Source organism: Anguilla anguilla, chromosome 3, assembly GCF_013347855.1.
Source record: "Anguilla anguilla isolate fAngAng1 chromosome 3, fAngAng1.pri, whole genome shotgun sequence".
NCBI lineage: Eukaryota > Metazoa > Chordata > Actinopteri > Anguilliformes > Anguillidae > Anguilla > Anguilla anguilla.
The window spans coordinates 11708832-11732466 of NC_049203.1; the positions used below are offsets into that span (position 1 = coordinate 11708832).

The 23635-nt window shown below is 43.5% G+C and overlaps 3 protein-coding genes across 4 annotated transcripts; 2 read left to right on the forward strand and 1 right to left on the reverse strand.

Annotated features, from left to right (window-relative positions):
* Positions 1-795: 795 nt before the first annotated feature.
* si:ch211-114c17.1 (pre-mRNA-processing factor 39) lies at positions 796-9845 on the forward strand. Of its 2 annotated transcripts, none has more exons than XM_035409682.1 (14): positions 796-923; positions 2476-2846; positions 3047-3172; positions 3433-3551; positions 4048-4215; positions 4489-4669; positions 5181-5285; positions 5658-5882; positions 6026-6152; positions 6612-6883; positions 7199-7383; positions 7540-7614; positions 7795-7972; positions 8223-9845. In XM_035409682.1, exons 1-14 carry the CDS (start codon positions 869-871, stop codon positions 8289-8291), a joined length of 2256 nt encoding a protein of 751 aa, XP_035265573.1. In that variant the 5' UTR covers positions 796-868; the 3' UTR covers positions 8292-9845. The 2 variants fall into 2 exon arrangements, with proteins under 2 accessions (XP_035265573.1, XP_035265574.1); XM_035409683.1 differs by having other exon boundaries at positions 841-923; positions 2548-2846.
* Positions 9789-12473, reverse strand: mrpl49 (mitochondrial ribosomal protein L49). The gene is made up of 4 exons (XM_035409684.1): positions 12346-12473; positions 11644-11794; positions 11067-11191; positions 9789-10767 (listed from the first exon to the last, which is right to left on the reverse strand). Exons 1-4 carry the CDS (start codon positions 12430-12432, stop codon positions 10621-10623), a joined length of 510 nt encoding a protein of 169 aa, XP_035265575.1. The 5' UTR covers positions 12433-12473; the 3' UTR covers positions 9789-10620.
* Positions 12474-13138: 665 nt separating this feature from the next.
* On the forward strand, positions 13139-23604 carry ubxn1 (UBX domain protein 1). Its single transcript, XM_035409681.1, has 11 exons — positions 13139-13208; positions 14351-16138; positions 18808-18870; positions 19005-19058; positions 19188-19306; positions 19439-19511; positions 19986-20177; positions 20786-20837; positions 21025-21147; positions 21295-21472; positions 21840-23604. Exons 2-11 carry the CDS (start codon positions 14352-14354, stop codon positions 21878-21880), a joined length of 2682 nt encoding a protein of 893 aa, XP_035265572.1. The 5' UTR covers positions 13139-13208; position 14351; the 3' UTR covers positions 21881-23604.
* The last annotated feature ends 31 nt before the right edge of the window (positions 23605-23635 follow it).

Consider the following 23635-nt stretch of genomic DNA (forward strand, 5'->3'; position numbering starts at 1 on the left):
CACCCAGATGTATTTCTAACTGCCACCTGCACCCTGAGAAAGGAGTACTGCAGCTGAAGTGAATGCATTCCTCCAATGTATTCACCAGTGAGCCAAGGTCAAACATACAGTACACCCTACACTCCTGTGCTGCACTACAGGAAAGACCTGGCATTGATCTGTGGGGATATCTTTCACTGATAACTGGTGGCCCATAGGTGGCTGGCAATGTTCAAACGGTGCCGGATTCCCCAGCAGTGTAACCGGGGCACATTCTATAATAATCAGCCACGCATTTGATTCCTATTAAAATCCCAACCACAATACACAGACATTGGTCTAATACCTATTTAAAATACTTGAACTCCAGATGTTGGCAAAATGTCAGGATATCTTTTAAAAGTCGAAAAGATCATTTTCAATAAGACGTGTTGCAAATGAAAACGCATACGCATTTAAAATAAATAGTTTATTTTAACATGAGAAATTTACTCGAGGAATATTAGGAATATTATAAACCGCCAGTAAAACCAATGAACAAACAAAACCGAACGCTATCATTACGAGTAGACTATAAACATAAACTGTAGGTAAGGTGTGTGCTGCCGCCCATGGAACACAGTTCATTTGCATCAAAGATTGTACATTGATTGTACATTGTGCATAATTTAAGTTTGGCTGAGCACATAGAATGCGTAAAAATTACACTGTGTTTCAACCATTGGTTTCAACCTATGGTTTCAATTCAGCTCAGGTTTCAAACCAAGCTGTAAACAAACAAACGCAAGTGTCTGAAGTTCTGGTGGAAATTACCGTAAATGTAATTCTGAATTGCTAGATCCTTCTGTAATGACATTCGTCGCTGAATAGTGACGTCGTTTCTGCAACCATGGCGGCAGAGGGTTCAGACATGAGCAGCAACGGGGATGTGGACTCGGAGCTAGGTTGGCCCACGATAAAATTACTTTTCGCGATTTTTAAATACTTATGTATTTATTTTCAATGAAATGACTGGACTGTTATACCTGTTTATAAATTCAGTTAGTTACCTAGTACGCACGCATCGATACAGTCGCCGGGCTAACGTTAGCAAATTTAGCTAGCTAGCTGGCTTGGAAAAGCAGGTTGCAAACATACTGATGTAACTATGAGCTAGTTAGGTAACTATCTAGTTTGTCTAGCGAAAGTTATATTTACTATCTGGCTAGCTACTTAAAGTATATTTGATGTTAAGCACGAAATTGATTATTACCATATGAGAAATCTCAAACTTAAAAAAATCAATGAACTGATGAGCACACCCGCTTCTTCCTTATCCAAAAAGTTCAGCGCCATAGATCTAAACAATATATCAATAGCCAGCTGTAGAGCTGTGTAGCTTGGTATAGCAATATAACTATGAAAATGTAATCTGAGTCCACATTCACACTAATGAACATTAGCTCACATTGCTGTCTGAGTGCGGTGTATATGTGTTTTAAATTTGCTTGGTAACTAACCATAGCTTTTTAAAAAATATTTTTTACAGCGTTTAAAGCTCTTTGAATGTTGTCACTCAGCCTGTCGAAGGGCGAGAGCGGTTTCATGCATCTAATCGCAGCATAGAATATAAATATCAATAGCATAAAGCCAAGCAATAATGATAAAATTAAATGAATGAATCCAATACTCAAACGGTTACCTGCAGTAGATACTGCCCCCGGGATACTTCTACCACACCAACTGAGCTTTGTTCAAACTTCAACACTTAGGTAATAGATTATCACAGCAGACCTAACATACTTACACCAGTATGTTTATGATCATTTTACTTTTGTTTGAATAATATTAGACTGCGGACAGTAGCAAATGAACAACTATAACAAGTTTTGGCATATGTTCACGTAATTTAAATGTAATGTGCTGACTAGGTAAATGACTTAATTTGGTTAGACTACTGAAATAAGTACACATTTGAATTCAAGGGCCTAAGAGTTTTAGTAGCAGTTTGTCCTTGGTTGGAAGTTAGAAAACAGTCGTTCTTTGGTGTTATATAATGCTGACAAAAATATTTCACTCATGAGACTTTTTGTATGTGTGTCAAATACAAATCCCTTTTAAAGGTCAGCCACAAATTATTAAACTGGAACTGATCAGTGCGCATGTAATTTCGTGATCAGATTTTCTGTTTGACAAGAACAAATGTGTCGTACAAAAGCAATAATTATGGGTGTTAAGCATGTTACGCAGTTAAAATAGATGGAGATAAATTGATATGGTGGTGGTTGTTGATTTCATTGATTCTGTTGGCCCTGTGCAGCATGCTGAATGATCTTGTGTTGTTCAGTTGTTATTGATCATGAAATGCACAATTGTAAGAGAATTTAAAAAATAATGTTATAACAAATTTATATATATTTTATTTTTCATTGTGCCATATTATATTTTACTAAAATAGTTTGCATAAGAGTGACACAAAGAGCAAGAACTGAATTGTATCAATGTGTTTTCAATCAGAAACTCTCGTAGCTGCTGAGTCTGCGTCTAGAGAAATCCCTGAAATTCCGGAGTCTGTGGCTGAAATTCCAGAGCCCTTCGCTGAAGTTCCAGAACATGTGGCCGTAATTCCTCAGCCCATGGCCGAAGTTCCAGAACCTGTGGCTGAAGTTCCGGAGCCTGTGGCTGAAGTCCCAGAGCCTGTGCCTGAGACTTCAGAGGAAAATGGGGGCAGTGCTACCACAGCAGCATACGCGGTGCCCCTGGAGGAAGGCGACGAAGACGAAGATGGGGAGCTGCCGGTTGATTTTGAGAGACTGTGGAGGGTGGCCCACGACAATCCGCAGGAATTCTCTAGCTGGACTGAACTGCTGCAGTACTGTGAGCAAGAGGTAAGGACAGACTAGTGGTACCAAGCAAAGAGGGATGCATGTTTATCTGTGTGGTGTGGAGGAGGAGGCTGTTGTCATTTTAACAAAGTTAATAAAACTACCCATAGCAAAAAGGCTAGCCTTTGATTTTGTCTCAACACAGTTCTGTAAGCTCATGCAGTACGCTGGTTCTACAATGTCTCTTTCTCTGTTAAATGCAGGGTCACATGACTGCCTCACGTCGGGCGCTTGGGGCATTCCTGGCAAGATACCCACTTTGTTATGGCTACTGGAAGAAGTTTGCAGACCTGGAAAGGCGTGCTGGAAACACAAACAGAGCACAGGAGGTAGGCAAAATTGTGGTGGTCCAACTGTGTAGGGTGTGTGGGTGTCAGGTTTGCCATGTCTTTCTGAATGTATGTTTGCATACTTTGAGTTGGAACAGTGTGGTGAATCTGACTGCAGACCCTGTATTTGTGTATTTCTGTGAATGTTTTTGACGGTCTGGGTGTTGAAGTGCATTATTGTGTTGATGTGCTCCATTTGCCTAATTGGCAGGTAAGTGTTGCTAAGGGTTTATGTCATAGCCGTGTGCGTGTGGTTCTAGGTGTGCGTGCGAGGTCTGAAGGCGATCCCTCTGAGTCTGGACTTGTGGATCCACTACATCACCCTGCTGCAGGACACACTCAACATGAACCTACCAGAATCCACGCAGCGCATTCGCAGGTAACCAACAACGCATCATCATCCAAGCATCCCTGCAGCTAATTAGCACATTAGCATTCTTAGCATTCATGCAGTACATGTACTAAAATGTGCATGTACCGCACTGATTTATGCAACGATCGATAAACACCAACACACTGTTCCAAACCATCCCCCTCCCTTCTTTTTGCACTTTGATACAGCTTGCTGTATTTACAGTACGTCAAGGTATAACCTAATCCAACAGGTAGCAATGACCAGACACCTCAAAATATTTAAACGCTGCTTCTATCTGTCCTGCAGAGCTGCCTTTCTAATGGGTCCATGCTCCCGTCTTAGACTCCATACTGCCTTTGGGTTGGCCATCAGTGAGTTGGCGCAAGACTGCTAATCACAAGTCGTCAGGCGGTAGAGAGAGGGGCGCTTTGAGAAGCTGTGTGCTGCTTTCTGCTCTCTCTCTCTCTCACTCACCGCCTGTCTCACCGCGTGTCTCTCGCACCCCCCCCCGCGTCTGCAGCGCGTTCGAGTCGGCCGTGGCGGCCGCCGGCACGGAGTTCCACTCGGACCGCCTGTGGGAGATGTACACGGAGTGGGAGAGGGAGCAGGGCGACCTGCGGGCCGTGACCGCCGTCTACGAGAGGGTGCTGAGGATCCCCACCCAGCTGTACTCGGGGCACTTCGAGAGGTGAGAGGGCGCATTGACCTGCCACACGCACAGGTGCGCTCGCTGGGCTTGCTTTCAGAGCTGGCGCACTGCCCATCATGTGCAGCCTGCTGCCGAGCGGCAAGTGTGAACAGGGGCAACTGCTGCGGCCTAGCGGTGGTCTCATGCGTGAACTCATCGGAACCGTTTGGTCTTGATAATTCGTGCACTGCATTTACAACACACGTGTGGGTGTGCACTCCAGTGAAATCGATCTGTTTGCTTATAACGGATTTCTAATTCATCTGTCATCAGGTTTAAGGCTTTTCTGTTGGCCCACCCTCCGCGGGACGTCCTGTCTCCTGAGGAATTCAAGCGCCTGCGTTTGGAATTTCAGCAGAGCCAGGGGGAAGGGACCACGCCCGCAGAGGGGGAGGAGGAGAGGCCCCCCGGGGAGGACAGCCCCGGCGACACTGCCGCTGGGCACCAGTATACGGTACAGTGGGGGGGGGCTTTCAGCATTCCTCTGCTCGAGTCAAAAATGTCCTGAAACCAAAAAGCTAAGCAGAGCAGTCAGACCAAATCGTCAGACCAGTGTACCTCCTCTGGTTACTCTGAACTCTTAAAAATACAAAACTGTGTTTTGTGTGGAGTATTCCACTGTCATGGTGACAGTTTGAACTTAAATGCGTAGTTCCAGGAATGGAGATGACTTTACTGTGGAAGCAGTGTAATGATGGTTAGGGAACTGGGCTTGTAAGGTTATAGATTAGATTCCGATGGTGGTGTGCTGTTGTCTTATCATTAACCTGCATCGCTGTTGCGAATGTATAGTTGTATAAATGGATTGCATGTAAAGTTATATAAGCTGTGTAAGTTGCTGTGAATGATTTTTATAATTATATTATTATGTGATTTATATTACAATTATAATACTGTCCTTATTAAGACACACTGACCGAAGCTTGCTCTGTGATTGGCTGACGTGTACATTTCTGTCCAATCAGGAAGAACAGGTGCAGAAGATGCAGGAGCTCCTGTTGGCCAGCAGGCAGAAGGTGTACCAGCAGACTGAGATGGAAGTGGGGAAGAGGTGGAACTTTGAGGAAGCTGTGAGTTTGCAGGGACACGCAGTGCGCTTAAAATGCAGTGTGAAATTTAGGTCAGAAATCTTTCAACATCCTAAAACGGATATTTTGGCAAAAAACGTACAATTTCACCTTTTATATCACAATATTATATTGCATTATGTGTGTATATATACTATATATGTGTGCACAGGTGTGCATGTGTGTGTGCATGCATGTACATGTGTTGTATCTATCAGATGCATTGAAATTATATAAACCTCTGTAGTTAGCTGTGTTTTCTTCATCCAGGGAGCCTGAGTGGGATGATTTTAATAAATTTCAATTCCTTCTTTCCTTTTTTCTCTCCCTCCTCCCTTTCTCCTGTGTACTCCCTCCCTCGTTATTCCTCTGTAGATAAAAAGGCCTTACTTCCACGTGAAGCCCCTGGACCGGGCCCAGCTGAAGGCCTGGCATTCGTACCTGGACTGGGAGATCAGCGAGGTGGCCCTGGAGGGTCAGGACAATGCCGCGGAGGGCCAGGAGGGGGCGAGCGTGAGCAGGGGCAGCCACAAGCGGGTGCTGGTGCTGTTCGAGCGCTGCCTGATCGCCTGCGCGCTGTACGAAGAGTTCTGGACCAAGGTGAGAGGAGAGCTCGACCGCGGGTCAGTGTGTGGGGGGAAAAAAGAACAACGATTTATTACGCTCACTGCTGGCACGGAGACAGTGAAGTGAGCCTGGTGTGTGACAGTGCTGACAGGCGTGTGTGTACGTGTGTGTTTCAGTATGTGCAGTACCTGGAGAAGCACAGCGTGGAGGAAGCGCGCAACGTGTACCGCAGGGCCTGTGAGATCCACCTGTCGCACAAGCACAGCGTGCACCTGCAGTGGGCCACCTTTGAGGAGAGGCATGGTAAGAGAGAGATGGACTGTTCCCACATATGCAGTGACCATAACTACACACCAGAAGAGCCGTAACTACACACCAGCACTGAGTGTAACTACACACCAGCAGAGCCGTAACTACACACCAGCAGAGACATAACTTCACACCAGCAGAGACATAACTTCACACCAGCACTGAGTGTAACTACACACCAGCAGAGCCATAAATACACACCAGCACTGAGTGTAACTACACACCAACAGAGCCATAACTACACACTAGCACTGTGTGTAACTACACACCAGCAGAGCCATAACTACACACCAACAGAGCCATAACTACACACTAGCACTGTGTGTACACTTCTTCATCCACATTGATAAATATGCAGACATTTCAGGCTCCTCTGTATAGCCATGATCACCTCCCTTTATCTCTTATCATCATCAGTCTCTCTACTCCTCCCCCTCCCCCACCTTGACCCAGGCAACATCCTTGAAGCTCGCCGGGTTCTGGAGAACTTGGAGCGGGCCATGCCGGGGCTGGCCATGGTGCGGCTGCGGAGGGCGGGGCTGGAGAGGCGCACCGGCCGGTTGGACCAGGCGGAGGCGCTGCTGCGGGAGGCGGTGCAGCAGAGCAAGGACTCGCCCTCCCTCCACGCCTTCTACTCCATCAAACTGGCCCGGCTGCTGCTGAAGCTGTGCAAGAACGCAGCCAAGGCCAAGAGCGTGCTGCTGGAGGCCATCGAGCTGAGCCCGGTGAGGAGGGCTGAGGGCTGAGGGCTGAGGGCTGAGGGATGGGGGGGCTGAGCGCTGGAGGAGAGGGGTTCGGGAGAATACGTGCCAGATTACCTGTCTATTGGGGACTCGGGTCCCTTGTGTCAGAACCCCTGTATTAGACAGATAGGTGTTCAGTGCAGCTGCACTGTATGTTTTCCTCCATACTGTTTTTAGTCAAAAATGGACTGATTGAGTGTTGTTTTTTTTCCCTCTTCCCCACATTTTTTTTACATTTTCCCTTTCTCATTTTCTTTCCCCTCTCTGTTCTGTCCACCCCTCCACATGCATCTCCAGGACAACGGCAAGCTGCACTTGAATCTCCTGGAGCTGGAGGTGGCGGGGGACACGCGGGGCAACGGGGCGGGGGTCCAGCAGTGCGTGAGCCGGGCTCTCGCCGCCCCCCTGTCCCCTCGGACAAAACTGCTCTTCTCACAGCGGGGGCTCCAATTCGCCGAGGACTTCGGGGCCACGGTGCAGGGGTGAGCTGTCGCTGGGCTTCGTAGCTGGTGCCCAAAGGCTTGATGATACGCTGTACATTGTATTGGCGTGACCATGTATTCTCTTCCAGTTGTTTTCCATCATACCTCTCCCACCGTTTCTCACTTTTTTCCCCCACCTCATCCTCCCTCTTGCAGTGTGTTAACGGTCTACGATGAACACCAGAAGCTGCTGAAGGAAATTGGCAGTAGGAAGAGGAGCGCTGAGAATGGGTATGAAAGGGGGGGGTGGGGTGAACCTTTCCGAACTCGGGAACGTGAGCAAGTCCAATACATGGTTGGCTTACGGGGGGTCAGAGCGTGTCCCCACTCCCGCGTGAGCAGGGGGCTTCTAGTTTGTACAGTGTGATTTTACTGGCTTTGATTTGACTGCTGCTCTTGTTACTCTCCCAGGGATAATGATGACCCCGAGAAAGTCAGCAAATTGGAGGACAGCTCTGCCATGTCTGCGCCTTCCATGGCCACGCCCCCAGTCGCACCGCCAGTTCCCATGACAGCGCCCCCTCCCCCCATGATGGGTGGAGACATGAGCGGCTCACATTCCGCATATGGCTATGGAGGCTGGTATCAGGTACCTGTCTTACATTTATCAACAAATTTAACACACACCCCCCCCCTTCCAAAGGTGCACGGGACACCAGAATTTAACAAACTTCCACTGATGCATGTAACTTGGAACCATGGAAACAATTTATCATTCTTGTCACAGTGGAAAATAAGTACTTCCACAGTGAGACATGTTACATGGAACTGTACATCAAGAAATAAAATATTCAGTCTTCCCATGTAATTCCCTCCTAACCTTAACTTTCCTCTTGCAGCAACAGCAATACGGAGGTTATGGCTATCAGAACCCTTGGAACTACAATCAATACTACCCTCCCAGCTAGGGGAGCCACAGAGAGCAGACATTACAAGCAATTTTGGGAGCTGTTTAGCATTCTTGGCTCCACAGAGCTAAGACTCATTTTCAGCATGTAAGAGCCTGTAAAATATATAGTATAAAAATCTGACCGACAGTTGGTAGTATGGATGGGGTAGACATTTTTTATTCTATGTAGAAATTGCTCAAGATCTATTCAGCAAACAACGTGTGCCCTCATAGGTTCAGAATGCATTTTACAGGAAAAGACTGAGAGGAACCACTTCAGTGTGATTCAGATGTTTAACTGTTGAACTGTGATTGGCAGCTCATCCCAATATGCAAGGCTGTCGTCATTTAATGCATTTGGTGTTTTTAACTGAACAAACTGCCCTAATTCAAAGGCAATTTTGATGTCTTTTTTCCGGTCTTTAAGCAAAAATGTACAATTCCATTATCCAGATTTCTATAATGTACTGTCACCAGTTCCACTCCACAATCCAAATTCACAGTTTTGACATTGTTTGGCTGTTTCTATTTCGGAACAGTTGTCATTTAACTTTGCTCCTCACTCTTGGGCACCTTGGAAAATGGGCTTGGTCAGAATGAGTGAGTTGTTTTACGCCCTTACCCAGAGTGGCTCTGATTGGCCCATGTGTGGAGTAACTGACGCTGCTGGCTTCAAGGTGCACCAGTGAAGCTTCAAACATGAAACACATTTTGCTTCATCAGTTCAAGCTTCAGAGGATTGCTCTGAGTTGCTGTTGGTCTGGGTTCTGCTGCTTCTCATTTTGAGCACAGCGCAAAGATATTTTTCAAGGTGACAACAGGTTTTATTCTCAAGCAGTCTTTTAGCATAAGGGGCGTTCCATTTTGGCACTGTAGAACATTCCAGAGTTAGCGTAGATTTTTTTTAATGTATATAAATGTTTCTCTTTTTATGATTTGAAAACCATGGCGTGTTCTTGGTAAGAGGATTAACGAATCGCCAGAGTTATAGTGATGACTTCCAAAGACCCCCCTTCCACCATTTTTTTGTTTTTTTTGCATTACATATCACTTGCTGTGCAGATACTTCTCAAACCATATTTGGAGTTACACTATTCTTTTTCCAAATGCATTTGCATAAAGCGTGGCATGAGAAATACAAGTAGATTCTTTTTTTTTCAATGAAACTTGAAATGATGTACAGGAACAAACCCAATACAATTTTTCGATGCAAATCTAACAAGATTCAAGTCAGGACTATGCAGTACTGTCCCAGGTGTATGGTTAAATCTGACTCACATAAAATATTCTGCTCTAAATTGCCTTGGAAGTCACTCAAACACTGTTTTCTGTACGTTAAATCCATTCCATTTTTACTGACCTCAGCGGAGGCCCAAACTGTTCACTTAGAAATTTGCACAGTCTGTACAGCATACAAGTGTCAATGTTCGTTTTAATTCAAGAACGATAAACTTTTTAACTTCCAACGTTGCCTGCATATTTTTATACAAAATAAAACAGTTGGTGTACCATAATCTGTTTTCTGTAATTGTCATTTATTGTAATTGTTGAACAATAAAGCGTACGTACTTGCTTTGGTGCTTTGATATGATTCAGAAAGTTTCTGGGAGAATGCATGTATTAAAGAGTGCCAGCATCTTTTAATAAATATAGTTATGGTTTTTCACTAATATAGTAATTGACAGTTATCTTTCAGTTAAGACTGGTTTCAATCAAGTGTGGTTTACTAAATGATAATTACGATGTTGATATACACTGAATACTGAAATGTAAAAAACATTATGCTAGACTTTGTGGGACTGGTCTTGATGGCACAACCACAATGTCTAGAAGTGGGTACCACTGATTTGGCCTAAATCTTTCATCAGTGACTCCATTGACTAAGTCTGACCAAATTCTGTGAATATATATAGAGACTGGCAAACAAAGTGGTCAGTATTTCTTAGACTGTGAAAGGCTGAGGCCATCTACAGAAACTATTACCTAATTCTGTCATATCCGTAACCTTTAGGGTTAAATAAAATATTTTCCTGCTGCCACACCTGTTCAACATAGCCACAGTCCTTTATTGGGAGTACACTGGTGCAAAATTTAGGAACAGCCTACACCATACTCAGTGATTTGTTGAACTGCAAGTGCCTAGCTGGGAAAACTACACATTAAATTAAACAACTTGCTGTGTGCAACGGCAGAAAGTCTGACATCTGGAATTGTGCATGGAACGCTTAATAGGTTGGCTGGCAAGTGGTTGAACAGGATTTGGCAGCCTCTCTCTGGTTGGTTGGCTTCTGCGTCCTGACTGGTGCAAGACAGACCCACAGCTGGAGAGCCATCATCAGTCCGACTGCTCAGAAGCCCTTTTCGATCAGCCACTGCTTCAGCTCCTTGTCAAAGTCACCTTTGACCCGGATGCTCATGGTTACCTCGTTGACCTGTGTGGGCGGGACTTTGCCTGTCAGCTTGTGCAAGTGCTCCTTCACATCCTCCTCCAAAGCCTGGCCAATCAAACAAGGACAGAAAAACACTGCTTACAAACTAGTATGTCATTCAAATAGAAAGCCATATGTAGATCATAGAAATCACTGCCTACTCATAATAGATTACAAGTTAGAGGTTAGGGTGAAAGGACCAGAATTGGCAGAGACAAAGTAGCCACTAGATAAGGAGGAAAATATTTGATTTTAACTCCTGTGTTCTTGCTGTTCAATATCTTTGGACAGTATAATGGCTAATGAATCATAACATGCTTGAGAGAAGCTTTGAGAATCCGTAGCATCATGTATGGTGCACTTACCCAGATGTCCCCTTCAACCTTGCGCAGAAGAGTCATCATCCGGTTGCCATGGGTGATGTCTTTGTAGACAGGGACGTTGTGCATGCGGGAGCGACGTATCATATAAGGAAGATCGGGGGGCACTTCTGTGGTTCGTAAGGTAAAATGGACAGGAACAGGCAAACAAAGGGACGGTATTCAATTGGAGCGCTCATTTGTAATTTAGGCATCAGCTATGCACTTCTATTTTTCAACAGTTAACACCAGGACTCACTCAGTACCCATTTACTCGAAAGACAACATTCCAGACAGTAATGCAAACATGATGCATCATCAGCAGTTAGCCAACGCCAGCACAACATATTGAATGTTACAATCTGGTACATATGTTATATGAACCTGAAAAGCAACAGAACCCACGATTAGCATCAGGTGCTCTAACCCCTTTTATCACTATGACATATGCCAGGTAAGGAGATGAATGCAAGGTTTTCCCAGATTAGACGTCCTAGTGTAAAGCCCAAGCCTTGCCTATATGTACACAGGCCCACATGTACAGAGACCGGAGTCTGCAGGAAGTTTATCGCAGCAATCCTACCTGAGGGAGGACTCCAGCCAGATGGGGCAGGGCCCCCATGTTTAGGTGGGGTGGGAACTTGAGTAGGCGGGATCAGCCTTTCCACATACTTGTATTCGTCTGTGGACTCCACGATAGTATTGTTTCTCTCGCCCGCTGTGGTGCTCATCATCTGAAATAAGGAATGTCTGTTAGCAACAGTTCTTATGAACTATTATGTATTAGCAGTAGAATGAATTCCACTAACCGATAACTATATACAAGAGCAAGAAACATGAAACGTGTATGAGGCCTAGCATTCTGCAAGCCACATTATTCCTGAAATAGTTATGAATATGACCTAATAAAAATATTCTCAAATTCACATCCCAGGAAATGCAATCAGTCAGAAACAACCTATGCTTGCATTTACTGTACTGTATACTATATGGCAAATACAGTGTCAGGAGTACAACGAAGTGTTGCTCTGGATAAGAGCGTCTGCTAAATGCCTGTAATGTAACCAGACAAGACGACTGTTGTTTAGTGCTGTTACAGACCATACATTCTCCATATAAAAATAATATATTCTAGTGCTGCAATGCTAGTCTGTGTTCGCACAATTCAGTAAGTTTGAGGACTGGCGCTGATGCTAGCTAGTTACACACTCATCTAATTAATATAGATGTATTTTTGTCCAGTCAATCTATATCCCTCGCCGTCCCCATTATATTTCTTACTCACCCGTAACCGGACTCCTGGACGCGGTAAAGGGAAGGATCTTAATCCCCTACATACCACCCTGGACATGTTTATTATGGAAATCGCCATGTTGCTTTTTCGTGTGACCTCCGCCAAGCAGCACGTGAACCCTGTGTTACCAAAGAAACTTCCCCTAAAGCAGCTGCATACATAGCCATGATAGTTTAGCCAATCACAATTTTTATTTACCGCCGCCTATTGACTAGGAGGGTGAAGAAGAGACCATTGATCGTACATAAACCGAGGTTACATTTTTTGTGCTTATAGGCTAAAAACTCTGAATTCCATTGAATATGCATTCGAGACTCAATTAATAGAATAGTGTCAGACCCTGTTCAGTGTGCAGAAAATAACAACAACAACAAAATAATTACATATTTTCAAATGAAATAATTGAGCTAGATAATAAGTAGTTGGTTCAGTTCATTTGATTTTCTGATAAACTGGAGGTTATCCCAGAATTTGCAGAAGCCTAAGGAATTTTAACAGTCGCTGTCTTTTTTCTTTTCTTTTTTAGAGAAGAGACATAATTTCATTTGTGAATGTAAATATAATAATTGTACTTTTGAACAGGCTGTATAGATAAAGTTCTCTTTTGAGTTCTCCAAAAACTTTACGCAGACCTGTCACCATATTGCATGCTTGGAATATGTTTACAACTTTAGAAATCAACTGAAAAATGTATCAAGTTATCTATTTCAATTATTACAATCCGATAACCCTGAGCCAGAGATGCCTGGTGTTAGTGACATAAGTTCGGTAACTTGTACGCACGCGCACAATGACGACACTGTAGAAGGCCAAAAATCTCTTTTCGACCCTTGTTTATCACGATCAATTTACAGGTGAGTAAATGCCTATGGCGCGATATCACTGCCAAAATGAAGAGACAACAACAAGTAGCATTATATTTTGTTTCCTGGATATTGGGAAACTACCACATGCTATGCTAACAACAGTCTCACACCAATAATAAACGGTATGCTATGCTAATGGTAGCGAGCTGTGTTGTCTCGCAGCTCATCATTAGGAAGCTCACTTTAAGTTGTTTTCTTACGAAACAACGTCCTGTAAAATTTCCGATCTAGTCAACTAGGCTATTACTGAAAATGTAAGACTGCTTAGCTAGTTAATGGTAATATCATGTCTTTTAAAAATGTGTAAACTTTTGTTTTGTTACAGTTCAAGGTAAATTCATAGAGTGGCAAACTCTAGCAATCTATTTCTTACCGTGTTCATTGACGAGGTGATGCTATTGGATTGTCTCACTGCTTTCTACAGTCTCCCCAGAACTAGGCTATAACTTTTGTTGTTATTGTATAAGAGGCATTTGCTTTGCATTTTGAAGCTAAGAGTTAGCCATTCCGTTGAAAAATTTTACACAATCCGTTGGGGAATTTCTATAATTGTGTGAAGTATTGCGAGCGGTCCAAACAGAAATTCGTTGGACAGTTGTGTTATGAATATCAATATCCGAGAGTAAACAAGTGAACATAACCTTTTCTTAATGCCACCAATTTTGCATGCATTTTTGTTAATATGTAATGGGTAGTATTCAGACTAGTGCTGCTCTTTAAGTCCCTGTGATAAAGTGCTTTTAGCTCTCTCTGTAATATTCACACAAAATACTTATTATTTAATATGGAAGTCCTATTTTGTGAGGCTTTAACCAGTTTTTTACCCTGCTTTAACACTGTGGCAGTGTCGACAAGGCTACAGAATGGGTGTATAAATCTTTCTGTATCGAAACACTCAAGTTCAGTGTAAAAGTATCATTAGTGTAAATAATGTAAAGGATTATACCTAGCTGTGAGTAAATAAGAAAACCTAAGGAATTGATGTTCTAACCTCACAGCGGTTAATAAGCATTGCTATTTTATCTGTATAGTGGTTATTAATATTACTATATTCATAAATAATTTATTTAACTAAAATGTCATGGCTCATGTCTGTTAGCATCACCTTGTCAATCTTTTCTTTTATGTAGTATGGGGCGTCACCAGGAGAACCCAGTGCGGCTGTATTTTCACTATGACCCCATCGCTAACAAGTCCCGTTGCCAAATCGACGGATGCACTGGCGAGATTGCAGGAAACCATGCTGGCAATTTACAGCGGCACGTCCAGAGGATCCACCCGTCTGCTTTTGCAAGACTGCTCTCCTCCATAGACATGGAAGATCTTTCAGTGCCGTCCTCTTCTTCAGCAAAGAGACCCTTTTCAGCAGTGGATAGTGAACGGACGATAGACTGTATACAAGACACTGAAGTCGTCAAGAAACCTAGAAGTGAACAGTTCTACATCACACCCAATTCCCTAATGGAGGCCTGTGTTGAGCTTGTTACTGTTAATGGCAGGCCATTCTCTCTGATGGATGATAGTGGGTTTCGAAAAATTCTGGAGCCTGTGCTTGATATAATGGGCAAATCTGTCCGAATTGACAGCAGCAGCGTCCGTGACATGGTTTGTGACGTTGCCGAAAGAGAACGCGAAAATCTCAGAAACTGGCTGAAGGGAAAACTTTTAATGCTGAAAGTAGACGCTGCCACATACAGAGACAGGTCTGTCCTTGGCATCCACGTCCAGTTTACTGAGGGAGATCACATTGTGCTCCGAACTCTGGCGGTCAAGGAGCTGCGTGAAAGGCACACGGGCAGCTACATTTCTTCAGTGGTGCGTGAAGTGTTAAAGACCTACGGCATTGATGTAAAGCAGTTGTACTCCATCACTGTTGACGATGGAGTAACAATCCCAGAAGTGGTGTCACTACTTCAGAACGGGTACGCTGAATGCAGTGGAGACGATTCAGTGGAGGTGGAAGACCAGCATGACAAAGAGGAGCATGCTACAGAAGTGAACGACCCATTAGCATGGGGCAACGGAGACGGTCTTCTCACCTTGGACATCTACGAGACGTCCGGGAACGTGACGGGGGAAATTCATAGCGTCGGCAGCGGGGGTCCGATCTTGAGGGGCGTGAGGTGCTCTGCTCACGTGTTCCACTTGGCGGTGGATGATGCGCTACAGGACAGAAGCGTCTCCAGCCTCGTTTCCAAGGCGAGGCGCCTGAGCGAAAAGCTGCAAACGCCCAATGTCTCCGTGTTTCTGCGGAGGCTGGGCCAGAGGACGGCGACTGTGGACCGCCCCTCCGCTTGGCTTTCCACCCACGACATGCTCGAGCGGCTCTGTGAGCTGAAGACCTTCTGTCAGGACATGGCCCCCAGCATCGAGGAGCTGCACTTGGAAGGGTCAGAGTGGGAGGAGATGGTGCTGCTGGTTTACGCTCTCAAACCCGCCAAAGTGACCGCGAGGCTCTTCCAGTGCGAGCAGCTGACCGCGGGGGACTTCTTCGGCGCGTGGCTCAAATGTAAGATCGAAACGGACAAAATCGGCGGCCCGTTCGCCACGCTGCTGGTCGAATGCTTAAACCGGCGCCAGCACATGCTGTTTGAGAACGAGCCCTTCTTGGCGGCCGTGTTCCTCGACCCGCGGTACAAGGTGCTCCTCACAGAAGGCCAGACGGAGCAGGCCAAGAGCCGCCTGTGCAAGGCGTGGGGAATGATCCAGGCCCTCTCGCAAAACAAGCAGCAGTCTCCTCTGTCAAAGCTGGACCTGGAGTGCAGCGCGAGTGATGCCGACGATGAAATCGAAGAGATGCTGAGAGCGAGGGAGAGGGAAAATGGCGACGAGGGCACGAAATGCAAAACCTTGATGATGTCCATGCTGAACGCGTATTCCAGCGAAGCCAGGCTAAAGCGGGAAGAGAATATATTCAGGTACTGGATCAATACCTCCCAGGTCAATGCGGACTTGTACAGGCTTGCTGTCAGCGTGATCCCCTTTCCGGTGACGCAGGTCAGCGTAGAGCGGGCGTTCTCGGGTCTCAAGTACATGCTCTCTCTGAGGGCGAAAATGAGGGATAATGACCTAGAAGACATTCTGTTTGTGCGATTGAATAAGCAGTTTGATATATAGACCAGGCATGCATTCTGTCGGTTTTTCACACTGAAATTACTACTGATTATTTTCCATCCATCTTTTCACTTAAAGGAAACAGAAAGCAACTCACTGAATTACGTGTTTGAAGGAAAAGCAGAATGTTTGCATTTACTTTTAAGTCAGAATGCTGATTGGGTGCAGACAAGGGTGAATTTAGTTTTTATAAAGGCTGTTTAAGTTCTGAAACTGCAGTTGCATCTTTCTGTACCCTAAAGGAGAAATTCACATGCATAGCAATTTGTATACAGCTTTTATATAACTGTTTTTTGTGGTAGTACTCTAACCAAATATAGTTGTATTGACTTTGCTATGTTATTAGGCACACCTTTTAAAAATTGTCATTCTCTAAAAAACAGTTTTCTGATTAGACATTAAAGCAGTTACCATCAAGTGTTTCACCAGGATCTTTTTGTCATTATAGACAACACATTTGCAATGAAATGTGGGAGCTTGGGGCAAGAGAAACAATAAAATGGCTACATAAATTCTTTCAAGATAAAGGAACATTGTATTGACAATTTCAGTTACTAGTACTGCGCCTATGTATTTATACTTCACTGATTTTGAAATTGTAACGGTAATGACAAGAAGCTATAGATTTTAATGTAAATATACTGTTTGTATTTAACAGGAGCAGAGTTCTTTCCCACCTACGTCATCAGGAGTAGTTTATCAGAATCCTAAAATTGTTTTATTGTCAAGTAGATGATTTTACCTACCATAGTCTGGATGCTTGTATTATCATCTGCAGAAAATACAATTTTGTTTTTGATTCAATTTTTTCTTTAATATATTGTGTACAAAATATCAAGTCAGATTTTTTTTAAATCCTGTGTAATTGTTTTAATATTTTCTTCTCAAAAGGTAACATGATCAAGGATATAGTGAATACACGTCTGATTCATAATAAAACATTTTATACATAAACTTGGGAGTTTGTCCTTAATTTAATTTGAAGTTAATTCATCATTTGAAGATAATTGGATTTTCTAATGTAAAAAATGTAAATGAGCACAAGAGGGATGTGAACAGAGATTTTTTTTTTCTATGCTGAAAATGGAAATAAACCTGTTTCACTGAATTAGTAGAAAACCTATTGTATGCTCAAGTAGCATCGTGAAATCTACAGTAAGAATATGCTTGCCATTCTCAACCACATGAGGTCCCTCTACAATATTAAATGCATTCAGATCACTGACAAATACTGAATTGGCATAAAATGTTTGCCTTTTTGATTACTACTGGCATACCCCTGTGACAATAAAAGCATAGCAATAAGAATAATATTAGTAATAATACATATACATTCCCTTGATATTGAAATTGAAGACCCACCAACAATGTCCCTCCCCGCTTAATGGGTTTGGATACATCACAGCAGCATAGAACACAACAGAAGAGCTGGGTAAAATCTATTATTAAATCTAAACAGCTAATTTTCATTCAGAACTAATTCAGACTTAGTTTTGTTGAGATGACCATTGGATTATTATTTTTTCAGTAAAAATGTGACATGCAAAATATACGTGGAGTAGAATAAAATGGTGGGCTGCGTTATATGTAAGCGCGTTAAAACAGCTTGGGGAAGAGATCCCTATCCTGTGAAAAACAAGAGTAGGTTGTAGGTACTCTCATGTAAACTATCAACCAACTTCAGAACTGAATGGTTTTTAGGTGAATACTGTGTACGTATACTGATCTTAAAATGAGCCACCCAAAGCATTTAGTTACCCGAGTTCGAAATCAACCTGTGTATGTCGTATTCGATTTAGATAAGTGAATCGAAGTGGTTTGCGCAGCAGTGAAAGAATGTTATGTTTTGGGCTTTTCTGTACTCGTTGGGCACCCGTAGTCAGTGTGCTTGCACAGAGGAAAACTGTGGTGTTGATTCAAAATGTGAGTAAGCAAATGCTGTTTAACGGATACCTGGCTAGCTAAATGAATCTTAACGCAGACAGCGTTATAGGTCATATGTACTTTATTCATCTGTAATTGTAATAAATTAACATTTCAACTTTTTTTGTCATTTGCAGATCCGCACAAAAAGACGATGTAGCTATAAGCTAACTGTTAGCTACCTAGCTTGGTAGCATTAGCTAGAACCTAGTTCGCTACCTAGCCTAAGGTAAAATGTTTAAATAATGAACAATGAACATAGGCGACAACAGAAACTGACACGATGTATTACGTGAGAAACTCACTGGCTAGCAAACACTATCAGGAAAATAAATTCGATTTGTTGCTTGGCTTGGAAACTGGCTTGCAGTTAATTGTTGCGCTGTTGTATAGCTTGCTGACGTTAGATACATTGGGAGCGACTATGAGCCAGTTAGCTATTTGACAAATCCTGGAATTAACACAATTGTTTTTCACTAACATAGTTTGTAATTTACGTTAATGGCAATATTTAGGCTTGCTTATAATTTACCAGCGTGATCTCTTCCAGAGAGATGGCGGAGTGCACGACTCTAGACAGCCTACTGGAAATGGGCTTCGAACGAAACAGAGCGTAAGTGTTGCTCCCTCGGTCCTTGGTTGTGTATCTTATGGAGAATTTTGTCCAAACTCTTTCTGATATGATTTGTGGCCAGATATGTTCCAGTTTATATGTTACATTAATGGCTTGATTGGAATGTGTGACAGGGAGAAGGCTCTGGCAAACACTGGGAACCAGGGTATAGAGAGAGCCATGGACTGGTAAGACAGTGTCTATTGATTTATTGAGTATGGCAGTTTCATTAGTTAAGCCATGTGTCCAAATGATTTTTTTTTATTCGCCCTCTCCGCTCATCTGCCAAATTTCCTGCTTCATCCCCCTGTCTGTAGGCTGATGGAACATGAGAATGACCCAGATATTGATGAGCCATATGTGCCTCCAGTAGGGAATGTTCTAGGAGGTGAGAGCGAACAGGGTCCACCTGAAGAAAGCCCAGAACAAACCACAGGTGAGGCAGGGGGGGGGGTGACTCATTTGTTGGCTGGCTTTGCTGGTTGTGCTTCAGAAGTTTTTTTTCATGGATTCAGTTAATTAATGTATTAACTGCACTGCCCTTTCTCTTGGTCCACCCTTATACTAGGAGAAGAGGGAGAAATGAAACAGGACGGTAAGAGACCAATGACAGAGGAGGAGAAACAGGCGCAGATTAAGAGGTCAGTAAAAAAGGAGAGCAGAAGCAAAATTAAAAGGTGGACAGAAGGAAATGTATCTAATTCTGGCTCATACTGTACTTTGGAAAGTAACAATGAATCTGACAGACGGTAGTTATCCTTTCTAACAGTTTTACTTTTACTTACTTTTCTTAATGAACTTTGTTGTGAGATCCACAAGAGCGTACACAGACCTGCAAACAATTATGGTTAACCCTTATTAGTGAGTAGTATTGTTTTTCATGTATTAAAAAATGTTGAATTGTGCCTGAGGTGAAAAAAAGTGTGCATGTACCCTTTGGAAAATTTAGCAAATATTTTCCAGTGACAATAAATGTGATCTTCTTTATAATTTCAAATGCAAATGTGATTATTTATCCTGTCTAATGAGCCCATCAGTAGTGGAGGATGACAAACGTGTCCAATGAGATCTCCAGAATAGAGAGGAAGGGAATAAAGGAGTGCTGTGTCCCCCAGGCTGGAAGAACTGATGAAGATAAAGCAGGAGGAGCGGAGAGAGAGGGAGCGTCAGGAGGAGGTGGAGAGGGAGAAGCAGAGGCGGAAGCAGGGTCAGGAGCTGCTGCAGGTCCGGCAGAAGCTGCAAGACGAGGAAATGAAGAAGCTGGCCGATCAGCGCAGGAAGGAGAAGATGGAGGACCGGATGGCCAAGTGAGACCCGTCCGCCATTGACATGTCCCAAAATTCCCAAACATGCGAGTCTCACCTCAGACTCCTGTCCACACTTTTTGTTTCTGAATAGATCCTTGGTACAGTGACAGATTCAAACCTGATGTGATCTTTATTAGATCCAGTTCTGAAATTGGTCCTGCAGCATATGCTGCTGTGAGTGTTTCTATGACCAAGCATTGGATCCAAAACCAACACGAAGTCAATGCACCTAGAATGCAGACTGTGTCAAGTCAACTGTGTCAAGTCAACTGTGTCTATAATTTTGACCGCTTCGTATTGACATACGCAAAACATTGTGCTTGGCGGTTATGGAGTGTGATGATTTATTAAAAGTATAGAAAACACTTTTCATTTTAACTTCATTTTTATTATTTAGAGCTTGTTCATATTAAATATTGGTCTCTGGGACTCCTCAGGCTGTGCTCGTCCTTGAGCTGGCATGTGACGGACAAGCATAACCTGAACGGGTTTTATGCTAATAGAACTCACCTAATGTATGTGTTTGGTGAGGTCTACAGGAACAAGATTGGTTACCACTGCTCTATACCTTCTCCTGTTACTGACCTAACATTCTGCTTGTGGTCCAGGCAACGGGTTCGAGAGAAGATTGCCCGGGACAGAGAGGAGAGGGCACAGAAGGTACTTATTGTTCCTTTACTTTACGTTCATCTTCAGCTTGGCAGTGGTCTTCAGTGCCATCATTGGAATGATGCATTGCTTCTTACGCCTTGTACAAGGAAAAAGTTTCAGTCTCATATTTTGTCCATTTTGTTACATTTAAGAGCATTTAAATGAAAACTCTTCACTCTGTTTCCTGTTTTCTCAGTTTGGAGGTGGCTCTTCGGGGGCAGTTCCGTCCTCACCCCCTGCTGAAGCTGTCCCCTCTTCTCCTCCTGGCAATCAGGGACCCCCACCGGCTAAGAAGGACTACGATGAATGCCGGATACAGGTGTGTGTGTGTGTTTGTGTGCATGCGTGCATGTGTGTGTGTTTATGTATGTGTATATGTTTCAGACACTGCTGGCGCACGGTAGATTCACTATTTGGGGAAAGCTGCAGTTTTCTGCATGACTTCCCTACCCTTATCCCCTTCCAGGTGCGCCTGCTGGACGGTTCCGCGCTAACGGCTGTGTTCAAAGCCCAGGAGCCCCTGGCCGCGGTGCGGGTGTACGTGCAGATGAACGGGGTGGAAGGACAGGACTTCACCCTGCTCTCACCTTACCCACGCCGCGTCTACACCGACTTGGACATGGAAAAACCCCTGCGGGAACTGGGTATGACATCTGCAATAGAATAGAATGGAATAGAATAGAATACCTTATTCACCATTAAATGTAGCACAAAATGGAAATATTCCACTTGCGCTCACTGCTCAGCACTATTTATGTGTATCAACTTGCTGGCAGTAGTAACACATTGTACATGACAACATTACAACATGAGTACATTACATGACGATTATGTGGTGATGAAGGGTACGAGTGGACTTGGTGCATCATGAATTTTGGCATCATAATCGCAGTTTACACCTGTTTTTCAATTTCAAAAATTGCGCGCGTGTGCATGACCCAGTTTTGCACATTACTTGATTACTTGATACCACAAGCAGCTCCGTTCTCTAACTGCTGTTGTTTTCTGCAGGTCTGGTGCCATCTGCTGTCCTCGTTGTTGCCAAGAAATGAGATGGACAGAAAAAAGAAACTCTGAGCTCTCCCTCGCCCTTCTAGGATGCGGGTGTACTGGCTCTCCAGAGAGTGTGAGAAAGAGAGCGCGACACAATGAACTGAAGGCATTTTCATTTGGATAAATCCTTTCTAGTGGAACTGCACCTATCTTGATCGATGCCAATTATTAAAACACATTGATTATTTCATGGAATGTCATTCACCAATCCATAAGGCAGTAGAACAATGTGGTTTATTTCACATTTCTCAGGCTCGGCCAGCGTATGCTACGGCAGCTGATTTGATATGACATTGGCTACAGTCACATTTTGTCTGGACAAAATGAAACATTTAATGAGCGAAAACTGTTATTGTATTTAAACAGTAGTACTTGCTTTGAAATGACTTGGTGAATAACAGTCCTGTGAAGTCTGCTGCCGCTTAAGATTTGACAGTGTGGGAAATGCAGACGTCCTCTTGGGAAAACGAGGGAGGAAGATGGAGCAGTCGTGTGGAAAAACAAGCGAGAGAGGCTGAGAAAATAACACAGAATTCATATTAGGTTTTGTTTATTTGCTCTGTTGAATATTAAAAACTGTTCCAATAATGCCGAGTCCCTAGACAGCCCCTTCATGCACACGCTATCCAGCCAGGCCCAGGACAATCATCTTATTAAGACTGTGGCCTGGAGGGGGCCATGCATTTATTATGAACCTAGACATAAATGAAAATACTCATTGGAGTCCCTTCGAAGAAGCACATCCAGCTGGCAGTTCATTTCCTGTGCTCTTTATTCGTACAACACGGATTTGACACTGGTGGGGGTGCAGTTGTGCACTTTTGCTTGCATTGGCCTTACTTCAGGTGTGAAGGGGAGGGTGGAGGTGACCTACATGTCATTATCAGGGCATCTGGAGTGGGGTGCCGTGTCTCCCTCCATTTTCTCCCTCCCCCCTTTCCTGGTCTGCCATTCCCATGATCCCCCTCTATTCCAGACCTGACCCAGATATGGAGGACATGATTGCTTATACACATTCAAACAGATGTTCTTAATCTTTGTACTAGACTTCATTTAGAGCTCACCTCCTGTAAAATGAATGGTATTCACAGCAATGTGCTTGCGTTTCCGTCTGGCTATGGGACATATAGCTGGATGCTAATTACCTGACATATCTTCACTTCCCCATTTCTTGCAGGTAGTCTTATTCTACCTATAGTTCTTAAATAAAAATACAAACAAAATCACAAGAAACACTTCTGTCCGCCACACAGTAAACAAGAAGGTGATGTCTGAGCTTCAGGATAAGTAGGACAAATATTGGTACGTGGGCAATGTAAAAATGCATGTAATGTAATGGAATGACACACCCCACTGAGTTCTCCAGATGGCTGGTCAGAAGGAATAGCTTAAGAACATGGCACACTGACTTTTTATGCCGTGTAGTCTGCAGAGATATTTTTTAGCATCATACTGTGCAGGTACTTACATTGTGCGTGTCTGACTTCAGAGCAAATATTTTATTGAGGGAAACTTGAATAATGAGCATATATACTAATACTAGAGGAGCAGTGATTGTTGTGTGGTGTGGTTATGCTGCATTGTACATGGTTTCATCAAAACGTGAAAAGTAACAATCAAAATTTATCAGTGAGACTTAATTGCATCACACAATGTGCTTTTTGAATTTATAGAAAAATTCCATATCTTGCAAGTATGAGACCATAATAAAAATCTGCCTGAAGCCAACATATTTTCAGTTGTTCAAGATGAAT